The 27,946-nt window shown below is 44.0% G+C and overlaps 2 protein-coding genes across 4 annotated transcripts in view; one reads left to right on the top strand and one right to left on the bottom strand.

The window, feature by feature from the left end:
* The window catches only part of LOC140498236 (hexosaminidase D-like), a 40,268-nt gene extending 38,601 nt beyond the window's left edge, over positions 1 to 1,667 (bottom strand). The window contains exon 1 of the mRNA XM_072599469.1: positions 1,288 to 1,667. Coding sequence (XP_072455570.1) covers positions 1,288 to 1,583 — 296 coding nt within the window. The 5' untranslated portion in view covers positions 1,584 to 1,667. The remainder of the gene's footprint in view (positions 1 to 1,287) is intronic.
* MLST8 (MTOR associated protein, LST8 homolog) lies at positions 73 to 27,801 on the top strand. 3 transcript variants are annotated; one of them, XM_072599476.1, is made up of 9 exons: positions 73 to 181; positions 20,335 to 20,606; positions 21,647 to 21,698; positions 22,379 to 22,541; positions 22,967 to 23,042; positions 23,710 to 23,862; positions 24,485 to 24,609; positions 26,770 to 26,933; positions 27,318 to 27,801. In XM_072599476.1, exons 2-9 carry the CDS (start codon positions 20,478 to 20,480, stop codon positions 27,434 to 27,436), a joined length of 981 nt encoding a protein of 326 aa, XP_072455577.1. In that variant the 5' UTR covers positions 73 to 181; positions 20,335 to 20,477; the 3' UTR covers positions 27,437 to 27,801. The 3 variants fall into 3 exon arrangements, with proteins under 3 accessions (XP_072455577.1, XP_072455576.1, XP_072455580.1); XM_072599475.1 differs by lacking the exon at positions 73 to 181 and adding an exon at positions 805 to 893; XM_072599479.1 differs by lacking the exons at positions 73 to 181; positions 20,335 to 20,606 and adding an exon at positions 858 to 893 and having other exon boundaries at positions 21,613 to 21,698.
* Positions 27,802 to 27,946: the final 145 nt, after the last annotated feature.

Here is a 27,946-nt window from a genome sequence, read left to right as displayed (position 1 = left end):
AAGCTGCAGAGGTCAAGAGGGATAAAAGCAGAAGAAAAAAGACATCGTGTTTAACCCTTACGAGCCTGCTGGTAAACCTGCACCTCGCCTAGCGCTTGGTGGGCATTTCATAAGCGCCTGCTGAATAAAGATGTGAGAGAAAGAGGAGATGACAGCGGGGGCGATCTGATGAGAAGCAGGGGTACGTGGACAGGGGCTGACCTTCATCGGAGTCGGTATAAAGGGGGAGAGAAATGGGGAGGGGCTGAGAGAAGGGGAGAAGAGGGAGCTAGGGACAGGTTGCCCCAATTTAATGTCCCCATGACAGGACGATGCCAGGTCCTAGGCTGGGGGGCTGGAAGGTGGGGGTGCGCTGCGAAGAAGCTGCAGTGGGAGGAGAAAAGGGGTCCAGAGCCGATGCGGTGCGGAGAACCCACTAGGAAGGAGCAGAAGCTTCAGAGAAGCTCGGCGGAGAGGAGACAACATCAATTGGTAGTGGATGTGGTTGAGCCCACGGCCTGTGCAAGGTCACGTGCTCTCATTTCTGCTGCGCACAGCGGGGGTCCCCTTCAGGTGGGGAGGTGTATGGTGGTCAGCACTGTCCGATGGGGCAGAAAGGCCCACGAGGCTAAGGACGGAGAAAAGGTCATTAGATTGGGCCACCAGGACTTCAATATGCAAATGAGACGCAAGGGGACAGCCCCAGGGGGCTCCTAAGGAGACGAGAAGTTCCCCCCACCACGCCGAACTATGGTCTCATCCAGTTTCCCTTCCCCCTCCTCTCCCATGGTTTCGCCCTAGAGCTAAAAGAATCCAATCGATGATGCTATGCTCAGGTTCGCTGCCCATCGATTCGTTCCGACTCTCCCAGCCGTCCTGAGCCCCGGTGGAGAGGGGATCCTTGTGTGAGTGAGGTACGGTGCCTGGGTCCCTGCGGCAGGGGGCTCGGGAGGCAGATTGCGCGGCGTCGGGGGCAGAGAGGGGAAGCTTTAGGCAGCCGGCGCGACTCCACGCACGGACCCGGGCTGGGACTGAGCTTAAGGTGGCTCCCGACCCTAAAAACCCCCGCCTCACAGACTTGACTGTGTCGAACTGAGCATGCGCGCCATGGCAGCGGCGGCGGCCGAGGCTTAATCTCGGCGGCTGCCCCCCTTCGCCTCCCCATCGCCCCTCCCTCCTCTCAGGCCTTGCGCCTGCGCTTCGCACGGCTGCGCCACTCCCTGGCCTGGCAGGCGGTGGCTGCCCCCTTGCGGCTGCCACGCAAATGCGGGCTGCAGGGCTGACCGCCCTGCAGGGGGTCCCACCTACCTTGTTCCTTGTGCTCGGGGAGGGTGAAAAGGGGACAGCCTCTTTTTCCTTTGAGAGGGGGTCCGACCTTCTGGAACTTGGGCTCCTAGAAGCCAGAAGAGGTGCTTCAGGAGCGGCCTCATGCATTCAGCAGACACCTGTGCGTGTAAACGCTTGTTACTGTTGGTGTCCCTGAAATCGACCAGAAGCTTGTCGATTTCAGGCCCTGCGCAGACAGGACCTGGGCCGTTTTCTGCAGTGCCCTTGCACAGTGCCTTCTCCTCGGAATGGGTATCTGTACAGGCAGCACTTAGCATAAGGTGCTGCACCCAGTAGGTGCTTAATACTGTGCTAGACTGTTAAGTACCTATTTTCTGCAATGCGAACATCCAAGACCTATTTCTGCCTTCATAGAGTTAGAGAGTACAGAGCACATGGTGGAAATTGTTTTGTCATCCCATGGCTGTCTATGAAGCAGAGTGTATGTGAGGAGGAATGTTCTGGGCTGGGCCAGATCCAGGTCAGAACTGTAATTCAGATTCAGTATTGAAACAAAATGGGACAGTCACTTAACATTTATTAAGCACCTAACTATATGCCAAGTGTTGTGGAGACAAGGAAAAAGAACACTCAGATCATTCAGCAATTGGAAGAGTGGGTAGAAAGCTGGGTCTGGAGTCAGGAAGTCTTGAGTTCAAATATGACCTCAGATATTAACTGCCTGTATCACCCTGGGCAAGTCACTTGATTTCTTGGTTTTCTCAGTTCCCTGAACTATAAAATGAGGATAGTAATAGCACCTACCTCCCAGGTTTTTTGTGAGGTTCAACTGAGATGATATTTGTAAAAGGTATTTAGCATAGTATCTGGCACATAGTAGATTTCTGTTCCTGTCCTTTCATAGCTGCAGGATATCCAATAAAATTAAGCATGGAAGACATCTCTAGTTGATTCAACTGAATGAAGCTCTCATCTAAAGACAATGAATGTCATACATTTTCCAGCAGCCAGATATAGATAACAACTGAAGTTCCTCCTGGCTGTTTTGTGCTCAAGCAATGAGGAAACCAGTTCATCAGCCTGAGCCTTTGGTTCAATACTTTTTTTTAATGATTTGACCAAAATTTCTTATTTAAATAAATCTCTTTCATGCATAAGTATGACGCATTTCCCCACCATTTTATTAGGCTTTGACAGCTAAAAAAAATCAGTCAACCTTGTACAGAACAGTGAAATGCCAAGAAGAAAAGATACTGTAGGTTATGTATTTATATGTACACATACATATATTTATCTGCATATATACAAATACAGAGATATATTTGTTAAAGGCCTTTCTTTGGTTTTATCAACTATAATTTTAGGTCACTAAAACCAGATTTTTTTAAAATAGTATTTTCTTTTTCCCCAATTACATGTAAAGACAATTTTTAACATTCATTTTTTATTTTTACAATTTTGAGTTCCAAATTTTTCCACTCCCTTTTTCACCTCCCCCCTCTGAGACAGTAAGCAATTTGATATAGATTATACATGTTCAGTTATGTAAAACATATTACCATAGTAGTTATGTTGTGAAAGAAAACACAGACCCAAAGGAAATAAATACAGAAAGTGAAAAATAGTATGATTTGATCTGCATTCACACTCCATCAGTTCTTTCTCTGGAGGTGGATAGCATTTTTCAGCATGAGTCCTTTGGAATTGTCTTAGATCTTTGTATTGCTGAGAACAGCTAAGTCATTCACAGTTTGATCATAGTACAGTATTTCTGTTACTAGGTACAATGTTCTCCTTAATCTGCTCACTTTGTTTTGCATCAGTTCATGTAAGTCCTTCCAGGTTTTTCTGAAATGAGCCTGTTCACCATTTCCCATAGCACAGTAGTATTCCATTACAATCATATATCACAGCTTGTTCAGCCATTCCCCAGTTGATGAGCATCCTCTCAGTCTCTAAATCTTTGCCACCACAAAAAAAGCTGCTATGAATATTTTTGTACAATTGGTTCATTTTCCTTTTTTTAATCTCTTTGGGATATGGATCTAGTAGTGGTATTGCTGGATCAGAAAGTATGTACAATTTTATAGCCCTTTGGATGTAGTTCCAAATTGCTCTCCAGAATGATTGGATCAGTTTACAACTCTACCAACAGTGTATTAGGGTCCCAGTTTTCCCACATCCCCTGCAACATTTATTATTTTCCTTTTCTGTCACGTTAGCCAATCTGATAGGTGTGAGGCGATACCTCAGAGTTGTTTTAACCTGCATTTCTCTAAACAATAGTGACTATGACTATAGATAGCTTTGATTTCTTTGCCTGAAAACTGTCTATTTACACCCTTGACCATTTATCAATTGGGGAATGACTTGTATTCTTATAAATTTGACTCAGTTCTGTATATATTTGAGAAATAAGGCCTTTATCAGATTTTCCATTTCAGTTTACTTGGTGTAAAATTGTTTCCCAGCTTTCTGCTTCCCTTCTAATTTTGGTTTTGTTTTGCATTGGTTTTGTTTGTACAAAACTCTTAATATAATCAAAATCGTCCATTTTAGATCTAGTAATACTCTCTGTCTCTTCTTTGGTCATAAATTCTTTCCTTCTCCATAGATCTGACAGGTTAACTACTCCTTGCTCTCCTAATTTGCTTATGGTCTCATCCTTTATGTTTAAATCATGTACTCATTTTGATTTTATCGTGGTATATGTTGGTCTATGCCTAGTTGCTACCATATTCCTTTCCAGTTTTCCCAAAAGTTGTTGTTAGATAGTAAGTTCTTGTCCCCGAAGCTGGGGTCTTTGGGTTTATCAAATACTAGACTACTATGGTCATTTCCTACTAAGTCTTGTGTGACTACTGTGTTCCACTGCTCCACCACTCTGTTTCTTAACTAGTACCAGATAGTTTTGATGATTACTGCTTTATAATACAATTTGAGATCTGATATGGCCAGGCTACCTTCCTTTACATTTTTTTCATTAATTCTCTTGATTTTTGTTTTTCCAGATTAATTCGAAATTAATTTTACGATTTTTTTCTAGCTCTGTAAAATAATTTTTTTGTAGTTTGAGTGGTATGGCACTGAATAAATAAATTAATTTAGGTAGAATTGTCATTTTTATTACGTTGGCTTGGCCTACCTATGAGCAATTACTATTTTTCCCATTGTTCAGATCTGACTTTATTTGTGTGAAAAGTATTTTGTAATTGTGTTCAAAGTTCCTGGGTTTAGGATAGATACCCAAGTATTTTATATTGTCTACAGTTATTTTAAATGGAATTTCTCTTTCCTTCTCTAAAGATAGATTATGAAAATTATTCTTTAAGTTCCCTAAGATGCCCATTGCTGTCACTGTCCACCATAATCCAGGCCACTTCTGCATTTCATCAATAATGTTATCTGTAAAGTCTCCCCAAATGAGGATTGCCTGAGGGACCTCAGGAAAGTTTCTGAGCGAAAATGGTTTATGTTTAAAAAGGCTAATTTCAGAAGTTGCAAGGCTGCATATCTTCGTTAGATATTTCTTCTTTGTTCTAGGAATTTTGGCTATCCTAACCTTTGGCAGCACTCTTCTTTTTTTGTTTTATTTGGCTCTTTCCACCTGTCTTGTGTTATTTTCTTCTCTTTCTCTTTTTCTCTTCCACAGTGAATTTTATAAACTCATTTGGCAGCATCAATATGTATTTACAGTGCTCAGCTGAGAATGAACAGACTCCATAGTAAAGGAATTGAAGTGGGTAACTTGTGTCTAACTTGGTAATGTTCCTCAGTTTCCTTTATACTTGGGAGCAGCGGACTCAGAAAAGTTCATAGGTATCTCATCAATCCGTGCTCACAGCCCACTGCTGCCTCCACACATTGAATACATGCAGTTCCCTCTCCTCTCCCAAGCCCAAGAACCCTCAGCCTCAATGCCTTTTTATGGAAAAATTAGTCTAACTTATAGGGGTACAAGAATTGGGATGTTGCTCCTTCTATAAGGAGTGATCATGTAAAAGTAGCTCAAAGCTGTATTGTGGAGAGCCTGAAAATCCAGGTTCTGTTTTATCCTAGAGACAAGAGGAAACTGCCACAGGTAGTACAAGCCTCATGATAGAGGACTTCTAATTTTACAAATGAGGACATGTGTAAAGCCTCATCTGAAGTTCTCTGATACCTAAGCATGGCATGGGGGGTGTCTCCAGGTTCTCCAAGGCCATGTGCCTATGTCTTCCCCATCCTCAAGAAACCTTTTTTCGATTTTCCTCCATTTCTTCTCCTCCCTCCTCACTCATCAACCATTTGTGGTCTGGCTTCTGAACCCACCCACCCTCTGGTGAAATTACTCTTGAACAAGTTGGTTTCCTAATTATTTATTGCTATGGCATTTTCTGAGTCCCCATCTTATTTGACTGCTCTGCAGTTTTTGATACAGTCAGCTACTCACTCTTCAGACATTTTTTCCTCTCTGTTTCCATGACACTTTTCTTGACTTTTTCTCCTCTTAACCTTCTTAATTTTCTTCACTGGATCATTCCTACCTCTCCCACTCTATGTAAGCAGAGCACCTCAGTGCTGTGTGCTGGGACCTCTTCCTTTCTGCCTCTGTATTCTCTGTTTTGGTGATCTTATCGGTTCCCATGTATCCAACTGTCACCTTAAAACAGAGCATTCCCAGGTTTATAAATCTAACCCTAATCTCTCCTCTTAACTCTAGCTTCTCATTAACAGTTGTCTGTTGACCATCTCCATCTTGATGTCCCATTAGCATCTTGAATTCAGCTTGTTCAAACTGATGCCGTTTAGGAATCTTGCCCCTTGTAGGAATTTTGAACAGCCTTCTCAGTAAGGTGGATATGTTTGTTTTGAGCCATTCACACATTCACAGCAGGTCATCTTAGATTTGGATTCATCCTTCTATGGGGAACCCATTTCATCATGCTTCACTTCAACATCTGAGAAAAGCGTCTTTGCCCACTGAACCATCAAGCGCTTAAATGCCACATCTTCCCAGTTTTTTGAGACTTCAGCCTTCCAGCCATCTAGGTTCATAACTTTAGAGACATCCTTGATTTCTTCTCAGCCACCAGTTACCAAGATCTTGTCAATTAACCTCCACATCACTTCATATTTCATATTCATCTCTGGGACACCACCCTAGTTTAGACTCATCACCTCTTATCTGGATTATTCTATCAGCCTCCTAATTGTTCTCCCCAACTACAGTGTCACCCCTCCCCAGTCCTCTTCCGTAGCCTTGTCTAAGGCATAGATCTGACCATTTGTCTCTTCTGAGTTCACACATCTTTAATATCTCACTCTTGACTTCAGAATAATATAGAAATTTCTCAGCCTGACCTTTAAAGCCCTATGCCATCCAGCTGCAAGCAGGTTTATTATATATTACACTCATTCACATAGTCTGCATTGGAGCCAAGCTGGACTAATCTATAACATTCCAACATAGCACTCCATGTCTCATCCCCCTTTCTTTTCACAGGTCATTTTCCAGTGCCTGGAATATATTCTTTCCTCCACCTGGCTTTTCATGATCCTTCAAGATTCCACTTAGTTGCCATGCCCTCTGAGAAGCCTTCCTTCATTCTCCCAGCTGTTAGAGTGTGCTTCCTTCTTCTCAAATTACCTTTTACTTCTTTTTGTGTCCTTTTATAATCATTCTCTAGAATAGAAACCCCTTAGAAGCAGAGACTCTCTTGTATCTTTTCATCCCTAGTACCCAGCACAGTGCTTTGTATATTATAGGTACTTAAATATATGTGAAGTTGACCACCCTGTGGCAGATTTGGTTTGTGATTTCTCACCTCCCCTCATTTCCCATCCTACCTTATGTGGATGTTTTTTAAGTGGTCCAAACTAAGCAAAGGCAGTGGGTGCTATGTCTGTGGGTAACTTGTGTCTAACTTGGTAATGTTCCTCAGTCACTTCTTGTCTGTGGATGGCTGCCATTGGAAGGGATCAGCTGTTTTCAACCAGATTTTGCATTTTCCTTTCATTAAATACTTTGATGTATTGGTCAGTCTTGGATTATGGGTTTATAGGGCAGAAAGGAACCTTACAGGTATTTCAAGCAGCTTTCCCAGAAAGGACGACATGTTTTCATCGAGCCATCCAAGTTTTCACAGCAGGCCACTTGGATCTGGATTCATCCTTGCATAGGGAACCTCCCATCTCCTTCATCTGAGAAAAGCAGCACTACCTTAGGCCTCTGAAGCATCATACACCCAAAAGCCTGACCTCTCACCACCAGGGTCACAGACAACAAGTCAGACAGGAAGCAGGTTTGGTGTTCACAAGCAGATTATCTTCTGGATATTCATCATCTGTTATCTTGGAGTACTGCAAAGGAACTGGCACAAGTCTGAGTTCACCTGGGAACTAGAGTACCAGGTATTTACTGACCCAGATGTCTAACCTGATCCCTTTTCCTTCTCAGCCCTATTCTTCTCTGGTGTTTGAAGACTGAGAAGAGTCTGATGTTGGCCTTTGTAATCATGAGAAGCTAGAGAGTGGGAGCATCCCCCATCCTTTGTCGAGTAGACTTCCATCTTTCTCTCTCACTCCAGAATCAAAACCACTGTCTGGTAAAGCAAGAACTCGCTTCCTTGGCTTGGTCCCCTTCACCTTGTCCTTATCCTGTGCTCTCCATTTGTATTATGCTCCCTAGAACCCCTGTGCTATCACTAACAGTTCCCTTCACCCCAGACCTTTCCTCCTACGTTTTTTCCATCATTTTGTACTCATAGGATCCTAGTTACTCTCAGAGGATGTTAGAGCTCTGGCATCCTCTCTCTCCTGAATGCTTTTCTCATGTATTCTAACAGAATGGGACACAAGGAAATGCAGGGGTGCTTTTTGCTCCTTGGTATTACTGCTAGGCCTTCTCTCCACTCTCATTACTTGGCAAACTTTCTTCCTGTAAGATTCACTTAATCCATTGATATCACTTTGTCCAGATTCTTGCTGCATGTCTTAACTGGTCTCCAGCTAATTCATCCTTTCTCAAGGAATCCAGTAACCTACTCATGGCTTTTCTTTCCATTCCAACCTCTTCATTCATACCTGAATATTTTAGTAAACATGTTTATATCTCATCAATCACAGTGGCCTTGTATTTCATCCACCTCTTCAATTCACGTGATGTCCACCAGAGTAGTTATTCTCTCAGTCTCACCTTAACCCATCAATTGTTACTCTGATAAATTTCTTATTATTGTATCATCTCTATCTTTGCTTCCTTCCTCCTAAATCTGTTCTTTGCCTTCACTGTGACCTCTGAACCTCTCTACCTCTCAGCCCATTACTGATGCTTTCCCTTACTTTCTGCCTTTGAAATCTCTACTGTGCACTGTCCTTTCTGTTGAATCCCTCACTCTCTTCCCCTCTTGCCACTCATGACTTGCCAGATTTCAGCCTTGGGTTATGCCACCATGCTGTGTTACTTTTTGTTTAACTTGCTGCTAAATGTCAGTAGAGGAAATTGTACAACCACCATCTGGGTCTGTGGCAGATTTATGTTACCTAATCTCCACTGGACCTTCAGCTGCTGCGCAGGAGTCCTTTTATTCTTTCTTGATGGACGCAAGATTGCATTCCCCATTGAGACTGTCCCAAACTTCTCTTTCCTACTTAAGCTATCCTTTCGCCTGTCCTTTTCAGGAGAGGATGCCAGCTCCTGTTTTACACACACAAAAAATTGTCCACTGAAGTCTCCCTTATCACTTAATCAGCATTAAGTGTATAATTTATCCTGGGCACCAGATTAGGGGAGAGGGGTACAAAGACAAAATGAAATGGTCTTTGCCCTTGAACTCAAGGAGATCACATACTAGCACCATGTACACATATATGTGGATTTAAAATATATATGAGGTAATCTAAGGTAATTTCCTAGGAGGAGACAAGGGGCACAAGAGGACTCTGGGAAAAACTTCATGTCATAGGAGATGCTTGACCAAGCTTACAAGAAGCTAGGGGTTCAAAGAGGTGGAGATCAGGAGGGAATAGCCCATGCAAAGTCACGTATGGGAGAAGTGGGCTGCCTTCTGTAAAGAGGGGTATCTAGCAACAGAGAGCTTGATAATGAGTCCTATGTAATAAATCTGGAGCCCTCCAGTGAAGGTTTCTAAGTGCCAAACAGAGGAATTTGTATTTGATCCTAGAGGCAATAGGAAACCGCATGAGCTTCTTCCCTGGGTTACATCAGCAAACCCCTCTACCTTGTTTCCTCCTGTTCTCTCCTGTGCTCTAGTCTCTTAGAAAGAGGGGGCCCTTAGCTTTGTAAGGGCCAGTTCTCTGTTTGTGCCCATCTCTCCTTGTGTCTTCTGGGAATTTACCCCTTCTCTACTTCTCTCTCATCATCAGTCTCCTTGTTTCTTCTGGGAACTTCCACCCTTCTACACCCTTTCTCTCTCATTGTCGGTCTCGCCTAAATGTTGGCTCCTCTCGTGCTTCTCACAAACATGCCTGTTTTTTTCCATCCTTAAAAGCTTCACTGGACGCTGTCCCCCCCTCGCATTCATTCTGTCTCCTCCTTTGAAATATAAACTCCTAGAAACTTCTTTCCTGAGTTCTGCTCCTTTTTCAGCCCTTTGCCTCTGACTTCACAACCAACCTTTTAATGAAACCTTATTTCCAGGCTTATCAGTGAGTGCTCTCTTAACTATCAAATCTGACAGCTTTCTCTCAGTGTTCATCCTACATCATGAGCCCCACGCCCTCCTCTCTCCTTCCTTAGTTTTCCTCACAGAAGAGTTGATGGTCTCATCTAGTCAGGTACTGAATTCCTTGAGAAGAGAGGGTCACGGCTCGGAGGAATGCTTGTGTTTCCCTGGATTTGTATAACAAAGTTCCCTCCTGGTTCTCTCCACTCCTACCAAACTGACCCGTTTCCTTTTCTAGGTCATTCAATGTCACAAACATTTCTTAAGCTTCTGTAGTACGTTTCCCACCTCCTAAGTGTGGGGATCATTTAGTCCTTGGTCCTCCTCTTTCTGCTCAACATATTCAGCCGTCAGCTCCATTCCCAGTCTAGGTATTCTGCTCTGATACCTCTTTTGAACTCTGTTCCAGCCGCCTGCTATCCACTTGCATCAGGATGTCCTGCTGGCATCTCAGATTCAACATTCAAAACACAATTGATTATCTTCCTTCTCCTAATTGCACTCTTCTAAATTTCCTTATTTCTTTAAAAAAAATTTCTATTGCTACCTTTTGTTTCTGTATGACCTTTATTTCTGAATACTTTCTTCCGTTACCCTACCCAAGAAGCAATCCTTTGTAACAAATAAAAAAGGAGGAAAAAAATCATTTCACCAACTTATCCATAGAATCAAGTTCCATACCCATGTTGCCCTACTTGTGCAAAGAAGGAAAAGAAGTCCTTTTTGTCATCCCTTCTTCACTTGGCCAAATGTGCTCATTCTGATGATCAGTTTCATTGGATTCATTTTCTTTTAAATAAATATTAATTGGTATATTTTGTTTTTGCATCACTTATATTTCCCCATGTTTCACTCCTCTCTCTTTGTCCTAGAGAGGTATACTGTATAACAAAGAATAGAAAGAGGAGGAAAAAAACTTCAGCAAAATTAACAAGCACATTGAAGCAGCCTGGCATTATGTGGAGTGTTCTGTACCCATAAGCTGCTGCCTTTGCAAAGAAGGGAAACAGGTTCTTCATCATTTCTCCTCTTGGGGGCCAAGCTTGATTATTATAATTTCGCAGTGATTTTGCTTTGTTGTAGTTACTGTCTGTGTTGTTTTTCTGCTTCTGCTTTGTTCACTTTACGTCATTTCATATAAATCTTCCCATACTTCCTTGGGTACAATAATATTCCATTACACTCATGTCACCGTTTGTTTGGCCTTTCCCCAACCTGTCTACTTTATTTCCAATTCTTTTCAACCCCAAAATGTGATGTTCTAAATATTTTGATGCTCCTTCCCCTCTGTCTCTGACCTCTTTGGGATATGTGTCCAGCAGTGGACCCTCTGGCTCAAAGGGTATGCACATTTTATTCAAATTTTTAGAATAATTCCAAATTCCTTTCCAGGATGATTAGGCCAGTTTATACCTCATTCAACAATGCATTAGCATTTCTGGCTTCCCACAGCCCCTCCAGTATTGACTCTTCTCATCTTTTGTCATCTTTGCCAGTGAGATTAAACCTCAGAGTTGTTTCACTTTGCATTTTTCTTATTACTGGTAATTTGGAATAATCTTTCATGTGATTGTTAATAGTTTGCAATTCTTTTGAGAACTGTTTATATCCTTTTACCACCTACCTATTAGAAAATAGTTCTTGACCTTAACACATTTGTGTTAGTTTAGCTATCAGACCTAATGAGAAATATTTGATACAAAGCTTTTAGGTTTTTTTTACCCAATCAGTAGCTTCCCTTCTCATCCTAGATGCATTGATCTTGTTTGCTCAAAAGCTTTTTAATTGTTGTATAATAAAAATTTATCTTTTGTGATCCTCTCAGACCCTTATTTAGTTAAGAACTCTTCCCTTAGCTAGTGCTATAAAAGGTACTTGATCTTTGTCTTTAAAAAATTTTTTATAACATGATCTTTAACATTCAAGTTACATATCCATTTGGACATTATTGTGGTTTGTGATGTAAACCTAATTTCTGCCAAACTACCTTCCAGTTTTGTTTTGTTTTGCTTTTGTAGCAGTTTTTGTCAGTTCGGGAGTTGTTTCTCCAAGTGGTAATAGTAATCATAGCTAACGTTGAGACAGTGATGTAAAGTTTGCACAGTATTTCACATAAGTTATCTCATTTGATCCTCATAACAACCCTTTGAGGAAGATGCTGTTATTATCCCGATTTTACAAATAAGATGACTTTTAAATTACCTACTCTACACAGCTGTATAGCTGGTAAGTGTCCAAGGCAGGATTCAAATTCAGAGCTTCCTGGCTCCAAGAGTGCTGTGGCTGCTAGATCACCAAGCAGCCTAAAGTAATTTGCATTTGTGGATTTATTGACCACTAAGTTATTGGCTTTGATTGTTTCTCATTCTTCCTTAGCTAGTCCACCCCACCAATAAAATTTTCTATCTCATAACCACTTCCAAGTGGTTTTGATGATTTATGACCTAATTTGAGCTCCAGAATCGCTATCCTTCCTTCTTTTTCATTATTTTTCTTGATATTCTAGGTCTTTTACTCCTCCAAATTAATTTTGTTACGATTTTGCCTAGCTCTAAAAAGTATCCCCTTGATAGTTTGGTGTAACTCTAATGTGGCCCAACCATCAGTACTGAATTTCCCTTCCAACTCTTTAAGTTGTTTTTAAGAGTGTTTTGTAATTGTGTTTACATAAGTCTTGAGGATGCTTTGACAGATTCAACTTCCCTTTTACTTGAGAGGGTTGTCCCACTCCTGGTACCAAAGTTTACAGTCTTGTTCCTCTTTCTCACATTGCATATCTAATCCGTTGCCAAGTGCCAAGAGGCACTGTCTTTCAGTGGAGAGTACCCTGGCTCTAGAATCAGGGAATACATGTTCAGATCTCATCTACGAAGCTTACTTAACTGTTGCCAGCTTTGGGCAAGTCACTTAACCGGCAGGGGTAAAGATGGCTTGTGAAGGCCCTCTCCTTCTAAAGCTGTAATCCTGTGACCCTTCTTATTCTACCTGTAGGCCTTCTCTTGTATCCGTCAACTTCAGTGCACCCAGTTGGTCGATCCTGCCTGGGGCCTTGTCATAGCCTCCTAAATGGCCTGCCTGGTTCTAGCCTCTGACCTTTCTACTCCATCTTCCACACGGCTGCCAAAGTCGTTTTCCTGAGGCACATGCCTGACCATGGCACTGTCCTGCTCAGCAATCTTCAGGAGTTCTCCATTTCCTTGAGAAAAGAAAGAGACTCCTTGAGGTGAAGGCTCTCCATGCCCTGACGCTAGCCAACATTTTCAGTCTTATTGCGTGTTACTTCTCTGCATACCTTCTCCATCCCAGCCAAAGCGAACCGCTAGCTGTTTCTTCATCTCTCCATATCTTTGTACTGACTGGATGGAATCTTTGCTCATGCCTGCCTTTCAGAATCCTTATCTTCCTTCAAGGCTCACCTGAGGTACTATCTCCTCTGCAAAGTCTTCTCGCATTCTCCAGGTGTAGGTGCTCTCTCCCTCATATCACTAAGTATTTACTTATCTGTGCACATGTTGTAATTACACACACACACACACACTCACTCACTCACACACTCACGCTCACGCTCACACTCATGCACGCACCTACCCATGGACACCCACTCCAATGGAATGTAAGCTCACTAGGAGGGCAGGGACTGGTTTGGTTTTGTCTGTGTATCCATAGTACCTAGCAGAAGAACTTACACATAGTAGGCATTTAATAAGTGTTTATTGGATATGTTCAGGTGAATGTTTTTGACAGCAACTCACTAAGGAAGGTTGTTCTTTGCCTCAGTACAAGAGCATATACACAGATGAAGTCCTGACTTGGCAGTAATCAAGTACGTACACACAAAGCATTGCTTTGGGTGCTGGGGGACAAAGATAAATTAGATCCAGTCACTGGCATGGAGCCAAGAGTTCCAGGGATTGTTACTTGGAGTGGGACAATGTGTCATCTGGGTACCTTCCTCGGTCACATGTAATGATGGGAGGGAATCTTGAAGCTACTAGATGAGGAGCCTCTCAGCTGTTACAGGAGCAACAGGAGAAGCCGAGAGGTGGCTTCTTGAGATCCCTTCATGTCATGAACTTTGACTAAAGTGTGAGATGTAATAAAATTTAAATAAACCAGTCTAGTATGACACAAAGGTTGCTATGATACAGTGCATTAGAGAATTAGAAAACAAAATGCAGTATGAAGTTTGGGAAGGAAGGCTGCTACTGCTCAGGCAGATACAGGATATGTTATTTGAATTGTACTTTAAAGGATGGATAAGAAGAAAGAAGGGGAGGACAATCCAAGCCTAGGGAGCAGTGTGAACAAAGGTAAGAAGGCGAGAGAGTTCAGGATGTGTACAAGGGGTAAAGATACGTTCATTCTGACTAGATTGTAGAGTGTTTGGAAGGGAGTAATATGTGTCTAAGGGGGTCAGGTGGAAAGCCTTGAATGCTGAAAAAGTTTTGGGTTGTATTTAGGAGGAAGGTCTCATACTTAAGATATACAAGGGACTCACTCAAATTTATGAGACCAAGAGTCTTCCCCTTGTAGATAAATTGTCATATATGACTGGGTAGTTTTCAGAAGAAGAAATCTAAGCTATCAACAAGTGTATAAAAAAATTGGTGGGAGCCAAGATGGTGGAGTAGAAAGACACACATATGCTGGCTCTCCCCACACAACCCATAAAATACCTGTAGAGAGAGACTCTCAACAAATTTTGGAGCAGCAGAAGTGGAGAACAACAGAGCAGAGGAGATTTCCAGTCCAAGGTGACCTGAAAGACCCACGGGAAAGGTCAGTTGCACCAGATGCAGAGGCCAGCCCAGCCTTGGCCATGCAGTGCACTTGCGAATAGCCCTAGGGGGTGGAATCTCCAGTCACAGTAGCAGCAAGTTCGCAGATCCCTCAACCCATAGGCTCCAAAGGTCAGTGACAGGGTTTTTTCAGTTGGCTGGAAAGGGAGAAGGGCCTTCCCACAGCTCCGGCCTTAGGCAGCAGCCAAGCAGGCGGCAGCACTTCCCACAGCAGCCCGCATCCATTGTTGGATTGTAAAAACCCTGGGGGGCACTGAGCAGCCCATTCTTACCTCAGCCCTGTGTAGAGGCCATGAGGGAGCTGATCCTTATCTCACACTGAATGGTGGCCCTGCCCATGCAGCTTATCTGAATCTCAGCCCCCAGTTCTGGCTTGGTGGAGCTAGAGGCCAGGTGGCTGTGGAGAGGAAACTCTGCTAAGATTCTGAGCACAAAAATCTCTACCTGCTCCCAGACCCCAGTACACGCTTGATCGTGCCACCTTGGAGGAACTGAGATCTTACAGATTCCCAGAGTGTACTCTACTCTTGACCAAGGACCCAGAAGTCAAGTAACTAGTTGGGAAAATGCCCAAAAAATGGAAAAAAATAAGACTGTAGAAGGTTACTTTCTTGGTGAACAGATATCTCCTCCCATCCTTTTGGATGAGGAAGAACAATGCTTACCATCAGGGAAAGACATAAAAGTCAAGGCTTCTGTATCCCAAACATCCAAAATAAATATTCAGTCATCTCAGGCCATGGAAGGGCTCAAAAAGGATTTTGAAAATCAAGTAAGAGAGGTGGAGGAAAAATTGGGAAGAGAAACGAGAGAGATGCAAGTAAAGCATGAAAAGCAGGTCAACACCTTGCTAAAGGAGACCCAAAAAATGCTGAAGAAAATAACACCTTTAAAAATAGGCTAACTCAATTGGCAAAAGAGGTTCAAAAAGCCAATGAGGAGAAGAATGCTTTAAAAAACAGAATTAACCAAATGGAAAACGAGGTTCAAAATCTCACTGAAGAAAATAGTTCTTTAAAAACTAGAGTGGAACGGATGGAGGCTAATAACTTTATGAGAAACCAAGAAATCACAAAACAAAACCAAAAGAATGAAAAAATGGAAGATAATGTGAAATATCTCATTGGAAAAACAACTGATCTGGAAAATAGATCCAGGAGAGACAATTTAGAAATTATGGGACTACCTGAAAGCCATCATCAAAAAAAGAGCCTAGACATCATCTTTCATGAAATTATCAAGGAAAACTGCCCTGAGAACCAGAGGACAAAATAAGTATTCAAGGAATCCACCCATCACCGCCTGAAAGAGATCCATCCAAAAAGAGAAACTCCTAGAAACATTGTGGCCAAATTCCAGAGTTCCCTGGTCAAGGAGAAAATATTGCAAGCAGCTAGAAAGAAACAATTCAAGTACTGTGGAAATACAATCAGGATAACACAAGATCTAGCAGCTTCCACATTAAGGGATCGAAGGGCGTGGAATAGGATATTCCAGAAGTCAAAGGAACTAGGACTAAAACCAAGAATCACCTACCCAGCAAAACTGAGTATAATACTTCAGGGGAAAAATTGGTCTTTCAATGAAATAGAGGACTTTCAAGCATTCTTGATGAAAAGACCAGAGCTGAAAAGAAAATTTGACTTTCAAACACAAGAATGAAGAGAAGCATGAAAAGGTAAACAGTAAAGAGAAGTCATAAGGGACTTTACTAAACTTGAACTGTTTACATTCCTACATGGAAAGATAATATTTGTAACTCTTGAAACTTTTCAGTATCTGGGTAGTTGGTGGGATTAGACACACACACACACACACACACACATGCACACACACACAGCACAGAGTGAATTGAATAGGATGGGATCATATCTTAAAAAAATGAAATTAAGGGATGAGAGAGAAATATTTTGGGAGGAGAAAGGGAGAAATGGAATGGGGCAAATTATCTCTCATAAAAGAGGTAAGCAAAAAACTTTTTAGTGGAGGGAAAAAGAGGGGAGGTGAGAGAAAAACATGAAGTTTACTCTCATCACATTTCACTAAGGGAAGGAGTAAAATGCACATTCATTTTGGTATGAAAACCTATCTTACAATATAGGAAAATGGGGGAGAAGGAAATAAGCAGGGTGGGGGGGATGATGGAAGGGAGAGCAGTGGGAAGAGGGAGCAATTTGAGGTCAACACTCTTGGGGAGGGACAGGATCCAAAGAGAGAATAGAAGCAATGGGGGTCAGGATAGGATGGAGGGAAATATAGTTAGTCTTACACCACACGACTATTATTGAAGTCATTTGCAAAAGTACTCAGATATGGCCTATATTGAATTGCTTGCCTTCCCAATGGGGATGGGTGGGGAGGGAGGGATGAAGAGAAGTTGGAACTCAAAGTTTTAGGAATAACTGTTGAGTATTGTTCTTGCATACAGCTAGGAAATGAGAAATACAGGTAACAGGGTATAGAAAGTTATCTTGCCCTACAGGACAAAAGAGAAGATGGGGATAACGGAAAGGAGGGGTGTTAGAAGGGAGTACAGATTGGTGATAGGGGCAATTAGAATGCTTGGCATTTTGGGGTGGCAAGAGGGGAGAAATGGGGAGATAATTTGGAACTCAAAATTTTGTGGAAATGAATATTGAAAACTTAAATAAATAAATTTAAATTAAAAAAAATTGGCAAAGATGTAAAAGAAAATGGCAGTTCTTAGAGGAGCTGTGGGAAAACAGGCACATTAATGCACTGTTGGTAGAGCTGTGAATTGATCTAGCTGTTCTGGAAAGCAATTTGGAACTGTGCCCCAAAAGTCACTAAACTGTGCTAAACTGTCACTAAACCACTGACATAGTGATAACACTCCTAGGCCTGTATCCCAAAGAAATCAAAGAAAGAGGCCCATATGTACAAAAATATTTGTAGCAGCTCTTTTTTTTTGGTGGCATAGAATAGGAAAATAAGGGGATGCTCATCATTTGGGGAATTTCTGTACAAATTATGATGCATGAGTGTAATTGAATATTATGTCATAAGAAATGACAGAAGAGATGACGCCAGAGAAACCTGGGAAGACTTATGTGAACTGATGTAGAGTGAAAGCAAGCAGAACCAAGAGAACAAGTTATACAATAATAATATTATGAAGAAAATAACTTTGAAAGACTTACGGCTTATCAGGGAAAACAGTTCCAGGTTACCAGTGCTGAAATATGTTGTTCACTTCCTCATAGAGAACTGATGTTCTCAAAATACGGAATGAGACATATTTTTGAACATGGCCAGTGTAGGACTTTGTTTTGTTTAGCTATGCATATTTGTTAACCGGAGTTTTGTTTCTTTTTTTCCCTCTAAATTGAGGAGGGGGTGCTTCCTGTAAGAGGAAGGTTAGGAATGGGGTTGCCAAAAAAGAGAGTCATTAAAACTCTTTTTTTAAAAAAAGCACAGAAGAAAGAGGCCCCCCTTTGTCAAGTGACTTACACAACCACCAGATCCCCCCCTCCTGGGGCTTTTCCATGTTGTCCTCGGCAGTTCCATTAAATGCTGAACTTGTCAAGACTGCCAGAAATATTTTCAACAAAGGATTTAGTTTGGGATTGGTGAAACTGGATGTGAAAATAAAGTCTTTCAATGGAATGGAATTCTTATTATCTGGTTCATCTAATAGAAACACTATAAACTTAAGGGGACTTTGTAAAGCAAATAGAAATGATGTGAATCTGGTCTGATTTTCACAGGAAAATGGTGTATTGATAAATGCTTAGAAGTGAAATCTCCATAGCAGATCAGATTTACCAGGGTTTGAGTTTGACATCTGACACTACTTTCTCATTAAATTCAGGAAAGAAATAAAAGCAGTTAAAGAGAGTTTGCTTTCAAACAGCAACGTATAAACCTTGGCTACAACACTAACTTTGGTTTGGCTAGACCAACAAATCCCAGGTCAGCTGTTTTTTATTATTTAAGCAGGCTTGCTGGTCACCAGATGACCTTTAAAAGTGGCAAATCAAAGTTGATTTAGGAATAACTTCTCAGAGGATTACAGGGCTAGATCCGTCCAGCTGCACACCAGTGTCGATGATGGAATGGAATGTGGAGGTTCTTTTCATCAGAAGTGGGCAGCTAGGTGGCACAGTGGATAAAGTGCTGGACCTGAAGTCAGGAAGATGTCTTTCTGAGTGCTAATCCAGTCTCAGATACTTACTAGCTGTGTGACCCTGGGCAAGTCACTTAACCCTGTTTGTCTCAGTTTCCTCATCTGTAAAATGAGCTGGAGAAAGAAATAGCAAAATACTCCAGTATCTTTGCCAGGAATACTCCAGATAAGGTCACAAAGAGTTGGACATGGCTAAAACAACAACAAAATTCGTCAAAGGGCATGTGGTGATCTTAATACTTCCGTGAACCCAGCTTGGACATTATGTCCCTCTTGTACTCCCTTTGGCATTGCCGCTAACATCAGATGGATCCCCCTGCTTCTATTTCTGCACAAGTCACCGGTTCTAGTTTCACTTACTCAGACATGCCCTGAGGCCTTGTGTGCAGCTCACACCGTTTGCCCTGGTTAAGAAGAAGGACCATTTAATGCCGAAGGCCAAAAACTGGGGCTCACCTTAGAATCAGAGCCTTAGTGCAACTGAAAAAAACCTGTGGAGAGGGCGTAGCAGAAGATTTGACCATGAACTATATTTGCAGTGTTGCCAGCAGGCTTTTTTTTTCTCAAGATGGCTGATTTAAATAAGAAATGATCCAAATAAGAGCTATATTTTAAATATTTAGACGGTTACTTGCTACTTTCTGATTAAATTGATGATCTCTCTAGTTATCAGGGCTGCAGTAGTGCAGTCACCAATACGTCACTTAAGTATATTTGGTTGCCTGTTGACACCTCCTACCAATAATGATACAGACTTTTATGGATACTGAAAAAAAAATGCACAGAAGAGGACAAGGGAAGATAGAGGGAATTATAAATAAGCAGCACAGCTTTGAAAGTTCTGTGTGGGATTTATCATGTACTTTAAAAGAAAAGCAAACTGCATAATAGAGAGCCACAGTCTCCTCTTCTACTGTGTACCGTAGTGTAGGTACGCGACATGTGTGCTCTACTACGTATATATATACACACACACACATAAGGAAATGATCATCTTCTTTTATATGTGTTTAGTTCAGAAGAGAAACAATAAAAATTGCAAACTTTGGTAGGCAGTGAGGAACCACTGGATGTTTTTGACATGACAAGTGACGTAATTTTTGTGTGAGAAGGCTCATTCTGGCATTTTCACATGGATTGGAGAGGGGAGAGAATGGAGATGCAAAAGGCCTATTGCACTGTTGTAGGTGGGCGCTAAAGGAGGCCTGTCCTAGTGATGATGGAGAGGGACACAGAGGTATCACAGAGGTGAAATTGATGGGGTTTTTTCACTGATCAGATGTGAAGGATGAATTGAAGTGAATAGCCACGGTTATGAACGCAAGAGATCACTTGTAACAAGAGAAGGTCAGTAGATATTAATAGCAATGGTCGCACTGATGGAGTACTTCAGCATCTACGAAGTACTGTCCTCACAGTTTCCCTGTGATTGATCATTCTTATGTCCATTTTACAGATGAAGCCAAGGCTCCAGCTGGTTAAGTAGCTCACCTTCAGGCTCGTTTAGGAATCTCCAGAGTGAGCCATCTCACCTCAGCTCCAGTGCCCTTGCCTGTGGGTTGCCACCTTCCACAAGCCTCTCTTTTAAAGGGTTTAATCATGAACACCTCCCAGGGCACTGTGGGCAGTGACCCTGTCATCCTCGCCACAGCCGGCTATGACCACACTGTACGCTTCTGGCAGGCACACAGTGGAATATGTACCCGCACGGTGCAGCACCAAGATTCAGTATCCTTTGGAGTGGGGCGCCCTTCCAGGTCTGGGGACTCAGGCCTGTTCCCCTGTGGAATAGGGGCCATTGTTACCCCCGAGCTTGAGCTCTGGAGCCAGATCAGCTAGTAGGAGTAAAAGGAGGGCCAGACGCCATTCCTGCCTCAGGGAGTGCTCACTATAAGACGGTGTGTGATTGAGGCAGCTCCGTGTTGACTCGGGGTCAGGAAGACATGAGATTGAAGACTGCCTTAGACGTTTACGAGCCGAGTCTAGGCAAGTCACTTAACCTCTCAGTGCCACATTTTCCTCATTTATAAAATGAGGCAGTTGTACTCAGGGACATGTGAGGCGCCTTCTAGTTCTGTATCTCTGACCCTTTAAGTCTTACTTTGTGTGGGGCTCTTAGGGAGTCATGCAGTCCAGCCTTCTCATTTTACAGAGATGGAAACCAAGGCAAGTAATTTGTCCAAGGAGATTCATCAAGTTAATGGCAGAGGCAATACTAGAATTGAGTTAGTCTCAATCAGTAAACATTTGTTGAGCAACTACTGTGTGCCAGGTCCTGTGCTAGGTATCCAGCACCCTTTCTGTTCCTGTACATTGCCTCTTGAGAGATGGGTGAGGACTGTAGTAATTGGACTAGGAAGGGTTCCTGTAGGAAATGGGATTGGAATTGGGACTTGAAAGATTTGAAGAAACTGAGGAGGGAGGAAGGTGAGAATAGCATGGGTAAAAGATGGAAGGGCGGGAGGGGAGCAGGAGGAGGGAGAGTAGTTGGAGAAGTGAGGCAAAGTTAGATTAAGGAGGCCTCGAATGCCAGGCTAAGCAGTTTGGCCTTGCTGCTTAGGGCCCGGAGAGCCATGTTTTCTACATGCTTGTGCCTCTTCATGCTCTGCCTTCCCACCTGTCCCAGGTCTGAGGCTTCTGCCCGAGGCGAGGGCTTCCAGCTATTTGTCTTGTCACAATCTGGTTTTCTGTTAGCAGAGAAATGTTATGATAGCATCTTTCGTTCTGCTCCTAGCTCTATCCTCGGTCACCTTAACCTAATCACCTAGCAAGTGAATGCCCTGGAGATCACCCCAGACAGAAGCATGATTGCCGCTGCAGGTACCCCTACTGGACTGGATGGGGCGAGGGAGCAGCCTGAATTAGCACCAATTATAAATCTTTGGCACCAAGCCAGACCAGTGCCCTCTCAGCCAGGGCCCCAAAGTGACAGACCCTGCCAGCCCTAATAAAGTCATAATATTGGCACAGTAGGGGTGGGGGATGGGTTAAAACATGGAGCAGCCCCTCCCAACGGTCAAAGAGCTGGGCGTGTCAAAGACTTGCCACTGGCTCCACTACTGAAATGGGCAAGAGGGGAGACACTAGTGCCAAGAACTTCATACAGGAAGCTCTGCCACCTCCCAAGTCCTATCCTTGCTACGATTTTTCATGCTGCTTCCTCTTAATATGGTAAAGATGGAGAGGTGTGGCTGCTCTGGAACAGAGGAGGGAACTGGGGACCTTGCAGAATGCCCCAAAGCTTTTAGAGGATGCTCTTGTTCTTTTCTCTCCATTCTGGGCTAGGGTCTAAGGAAAGATGTGTTATGTATGCCTTCTGTCCCACCCTAGGCACATCAGACTGTCAGTCATTTGTCTTTCGAGATTCGTTACCATCAGCCTGGCTTTCTCTCTTGCCTACCCATGACTCCTTAAGGGAAGTCTGTCTCACAGTGCATCCTTATCACTAGTCTTGGGGGAGGCCAGGGTGAGAGAGTGGTAAGACTGGACTCATCCCTCAGGTTACCAGCACATCCGGATGTATGATCTCAATTCCAATAACCCCAACCCTGTCATCAACTACGACGGAGTGAGCAAGAACATCACCTCTGTGGGCTTCCATGAGGATGGCCGCTGGATGTACACAGGAGGAGAGGACAGCATGGCCAGGATCTGGGACCTTAGGTGCCAGCCCAGGGACCAGGGGGTGATGGGGGACCAGAGAAGTCCTGGTGTAATATGAGGAATAAGAGATGAGAATGATTGAGGCCACTCTGGGAAAATCAGGGATGAGAGGTGAGCCCAGCTCAGCCCTTGTCCCAAGAATCAGAGGGGCATACTATCCAGATTTCCTGTGTCTCAAATAGTATTGTTGATGGCCCACCTGCTTAGATCCCAAGAGTGTCAGACCTGGAGCTGCAGCTTAGCTGGGGGGCTGCCATATTTCTAGAATCCAATTTGCCAATGACAGGCTTTCTGGGGCTACTGTTCACTCCCAGGGTCCTGAGTATTCTGGCAACTCAGGTTAAGCGGAGTAACTCTCAGCTCCAAGGTAAGCTGGTGCATTGGCGTTGTCCCAGGCACCAATGTGAGTTTATACTTAATGCCAGGTCACGGAATCTCCAGTGCCAGCGAATTTTCCAAGTGAATGCACCCATTAACTGTGTGTGTCTGCACCCCAACCAGGTAACCTGTCTTCCCGTCTGCCTGCTTCCCACCCATACTCCAAGCAGGCACCACCACAAGTGGGCCTGGTACGTCTGCCTACAATGGGCTGATCTCTGGAGGTGTTGCCCCTTAGAAATGGGCTTTGTGGGTATATGTGAGTCTGGGTCTTTTCTAGGCAGAAGGAGGTGACAGGAACTTTTCTGAGGAGGCAGATGGGTAGGTATTCATTCTTCTGTGCCTGCTTCTTAGGGTCAGACTATCAACAGTGTGGCTGAACAGGAGTGACTGGGACCGAGGGGGTGTGAGAGTCTTGTGTTGAGCAGATCTACTGCTGTTCCCTTTTAATGACTTCCAACTCTTGGTTCACATTTTCCTTTTGAGGACATCAGTAAGTGACAGAGAGTAAAAGGGGAGACACAGAGTAAGGTCCATGAGCACCAAGCCTCTAGAGTGAGCCACAGCAACGTGCTGTTGTCAGAAAGCTTTGCACCAAACAATTCAAGTGGCACCAAAAATCAGGCTGAAACTCAAGCCAACCCCTGTGCAGGGCAATAAAGTCCAATCCATTGATTTAGTCCTTTAGAAGTCAGAAGTACCCTTCCACTGGGGTCTGGCCATGGAAGGTCAGAGGTCTACCCTCAGGTCATTTGCGGGGCATCAGAGACTGATCCTTCCATCCATGCAGGCTGAGCTGATTGTGGGTGACCAGAGCGGCGCTATCCACATCTGGGACCTGAAAACTGACCACAATGAGCAGCTGATTCCTGAGCCTGAGGTCTCTGTGAATTCAGTGCACATTGACCCTGATGCCAGTTACATGGCAGCTGTCAACAGTACAGTAAGAACCATTTGACTGTTTCCCCACCTAGGGACTCCCCTCTGCCCTGCCTCCTGTTTGCCTAGTTACCAAACTTCTCTGTGGGCCCATGCCTGTGGTAAGCTTTGCAGGGGAAAAGACCCCAAGCTCCTTCAGCAAGAAAACTAATCTCCAGAGCCCTGCCGTCCCTTCCCTGCCAATAACTCCAGAGTCCACCCCTCAGTTTGTGGCCTCCTTAGAGAAACTTACCACTGAAGGCCTCTGCCAATGAATTTGCATGCTCTTAGACTGGCCAAAGCCTGCCCAGCTCAGAATGGCTCCCCATCCTTCCTAGTCCAAGCCAGCCTCCCATCCTGGGCCTCCCCATCTGGCCACCCCTGTCCTGGCTTGAAGAGGTTCATGCCCTCCTTGTGGGCACACCTTTTGCAGGTAACTAGCTTGGCTTCAGGTGCTCAGGGCTTCCACAAAGCTTTGGGCTGAGTCATTATGAGCCTTTGCCTTTCCTCCTATCCACCTGTTGATGTTCAGCCCCATACTGGGATGGCTGATTTGAAACAGGCCTCAGAGGACTTAAGATCTTCAAGCCTAGGGGGAAAAGTTACTTCAGAATTTCCCCTCGACCTCTCTCTGTTTGACTTTGTAGGGAAATTGTTATGTTTGGAACTTGACTGGAGGCATTGGGGAAGAAGTCACTCAGCTGATTCCTAAAACCAAAATCCCAGCTCATACAAGATACGCCCTGCAGTGTCGCTTCAGCCCAGACTCCACGTGAGTGTCAAGGGAATCAGGCTAAGGCCCAGTAGACACAGGGTCTCTGGCATTCTTTCACAGTATCCTGGCGGATTGGATGCAGAAGTATAACTCACAGGGTACTGCAGTGAGGTGGCATCACTGTCCACTGAGGCCAAGGACTAGTTTATCTCACTAAGCACCTTCTGTATTCACTAGAGCTCAAGTAAGACATACATGTTAATAAGGACAGTAGAAAGCAGGCTATGCCAAGCACCACAGTGAGCACCCTGGTACCTAGTAGCAGGGAGAGACAGCTTCCACCTGGAGCAGGCTGTGAAGGCATCCTGTGGCAGAACCATATGGTACAGATGAAGGAACACCAAAACTGCAGCCAGGAGAATTGGGTTACGCTCCTGGCTTAGGTACCGATTAGCTGTGTGACCTTGGGCAAGTGACTGCACTTCCTTGAGACTCCAGAGACAGCTTCAATCTGAAACGCTCCACAAACACCTCACAGCTTGACTCATATTTTTATGACACATGTGTCAGTAGCATTTACTAAAGATATTCCAACCTGGCCCATCATTCTGGGCTCTCTGGAATTTCATCCATTTAAGCTAATCCCTTTCTAGCTCCAAATCCTGTAACGCTCTGAATGGTGTCAACCTGCTGGGATGTCTGTCTTGGGTCACTCTTATTCTTGGTGCAGTCTTGGATGAAGGTATAGATTGCATGCCCATCAAATCCACATGAGGCATAATGCAGGGAGGGTTGACTACCATGTGGGATGTCAGAAGGTCATGATGGGCAGAATCAAAGATGGTTGAGAAGTAAGGAGGAGAAAAGGGGTCTTGGGCTTAATTAGGTTCAGAAAATCAGCTGCACAAACATAGGATGGGAAGATGTGGTCAGCTTGTTCATAGTTACTGTAAGCTCAGCATGAATCAGTAGTGTGACGTGGCAGCCAAAGGAAAGTTACTGTGATATGAGGCCCCAGTGATAGAAATGGAATGTCCTCCGTGAGGAAGGGCATAGTCCTGCCTCACTGTGCCCTGACAAGACCATGGGAGGAGGGAGGGTGGTTTTCAGGGTAGGATGCCATATTTTAAGAAGGCCATGGATAAACTGGAATGTGTCTGGAGGAGAGTAACCAGGAGGAAGGCAGAATCATGCCTTAGGAACTGGAAATGTGTAGCCTAAAGAAGAAAAAGATTAAGAGGATGTATAATTGCTATCTTCAATTATCTGAAGGGCTGTTGTGAGGAAGGTTGGTTCCGAGAATGAGGATAAGGACTGATACATGGAAGTTTGAGGGAGATACATTTGAGCTCATCATAAGGAAGAAACGCCTGTGGCTACATTGAGATATAGTGAGTTCCTTATCACTGTAATATTCAAGCAGAAGCTAGATGATCATCTCTCAGAGATTTTCTAAAGTAACTGAGCATTGGGCTCAGAAATTCCAATAATGTTCACCCTTTCCTCTCCCAGTAAACCACCTGGGAGAGCTATCTCTAGGGAAGAAAAGATAGAGCATAGGTATAGGCAGGCTCTCAGCCCCGTGGCCTGACCTGGCTTCCCATTAGCCTTGAGTAAGCCATTTAAATTCTCTAGGCCACTGTTATGTAATCTGTAAAATGTGGCTTTAGTTCCTACACTCTCTATCTCGCAAAGCAATGGAAAAAGCACTTTGAAACCAGACAACACTTTATAGAAATAGCTGTCATTTCTTTAGAGGAGCATATATTTATGCAGCATGTGGGTAGCCCTGTCTGCACAGAAGTGTGGTGCTTCCAGGCTGAGCTCATCTTGTCACAAGGTTGGCCACTGGTCTTCTTCATGAGATTTCCCCCTTCACCCAGTACTTCATACCCTCTTTATCATTTAAGACAGCATGTCAGACAAACATTCTGAGGGTCCCATACTCCCAAGTGCCAAACCATAGAAATATTTAACAAAATGTACAGTAGAACATAGGTAATGTTAGTATGTCATTTTCTAAGTCAGACCCGGAGGGATCCTTATGTAGGGTGTAGTGACTTCATTTCTGTTGACACCACTGCTATGCTCAGTCTAGTAAAGACAGTTGATTGGGATGAGTCCTGTGAGGTGTGAGCCAGGGTCAGCCATAGGGAAGGCCTGGTGGTTTTGGATGAGTCCACTGGAGAGCACTTAGGAGCTCTCACTTTCCCATAGGCTCTTGGCCACCTGCTCAGCAGACCAAACATGCAAAATCTGGAGGACCTCAAATTTCTCTTTGATGACTGAGCTGAGCATCAGGAGCAACAATCCTGGTGAGACTTCGAGAGGCTGGATGTGGGACTGTGCCTTTTCTGGAGACTCTCAGTACATTGTAACAGGTGAGCTATGTCACAGGGCACTTGCTGGGGCCTCGGTCCCATTCCCTCCGGACTTAGAAACCAGACAGCAGAAAACCCAGCTTTCTGAGCCAGCCATAGGTCTCTGTCCTGGAGGCACCCTGAGGCAAGTTCTGGTGTCCCCAGAAAGCTAGAGCTTCAAAATCCTAATACTGGCCTGGGGTCTGCACTATCATGCCAGCCTCTGAGGGGGCAGTGTGGGGTTCAGAGTCAGGCTGTACTAATGCCTTTAACGGCAGATTCTGGTAGAGGCACCATGGCCCTAAGGACAGGCAAGGAGGGGAGGGAAGTAGCAGCAAGTATTTGAGTTCCCTTCTCTTGGCCTGAGCCCCACAGTAATGGGCCTTCTTTTCCTCTTATCTGCAGCTTCTTCTGACAACTTAGCACGGCTGTGGTGTGTGGATACAGGAGAGATCAAGAGAGAGTATGGTGGACACCAGAAGGCTGTAGTCTGCCTGGCATTCAATGACAGTGTCCTGGGCTAGCCTGAAAGCCTCCTTTCTGACCTTGGGCCTTCAGGGAACAGGAGCTGCTCAAGACTGCAGTGCTAGTCAAAGATACTGGGCTTTTCTGACCATGGAAAGTCTCAGCTTCAGCTCAGAACAGAATACTGTCTCTACCCCTTCTTGGTTTGAGGGCACTGGAGAACAGTTCCCAGGAATGGAACTGGAGGAAGAGAAAAGGGACCTTGGGACTGAGCCTCCTGCTGGCTAGCTGTAGGGCAATTTAGGGCTACCAGGGGGCTTCCATCCTGGCCAGCCCATTCCTTTTATATGTGTATGTACATATATACAAATAGATATCTCTTAGACGGAGAAGAGTTGGATATTAAAAAGCCACTTGTATCTGATGCCTGTACGTACAATCTCATCCACTTGAAGAGTGAAGCAGTTCTCTTCAGACCCCACCTCTCAACCTCATCCTTAAACCTAACCTGGCTCTTGGCGTGCTGTCCAGAGAGTTTGGTGTGGAAGGAGGTAACCCCATGTGGTTCC

This window comes from Notamacropus eugenii, chromosome 1, assembly GCF_028372415.1.
Source record: "Notamacropus eugenii isolate mMacEug1 chromosome 1, mMacEug1.pri_v2, whole genome shotgun sequence".
In the NCBI taxonomy this organism is placed as follows: domain Eukaryota; kingdom Metazoa; phylum Chordata; class Mammalia; order Diprotodontia; family Macropodidae; genus Notamacropus; species Notamacropus eugenii.
This window is presented reverse-complemented; position numbering and strand designations above follow the sequence as displayed.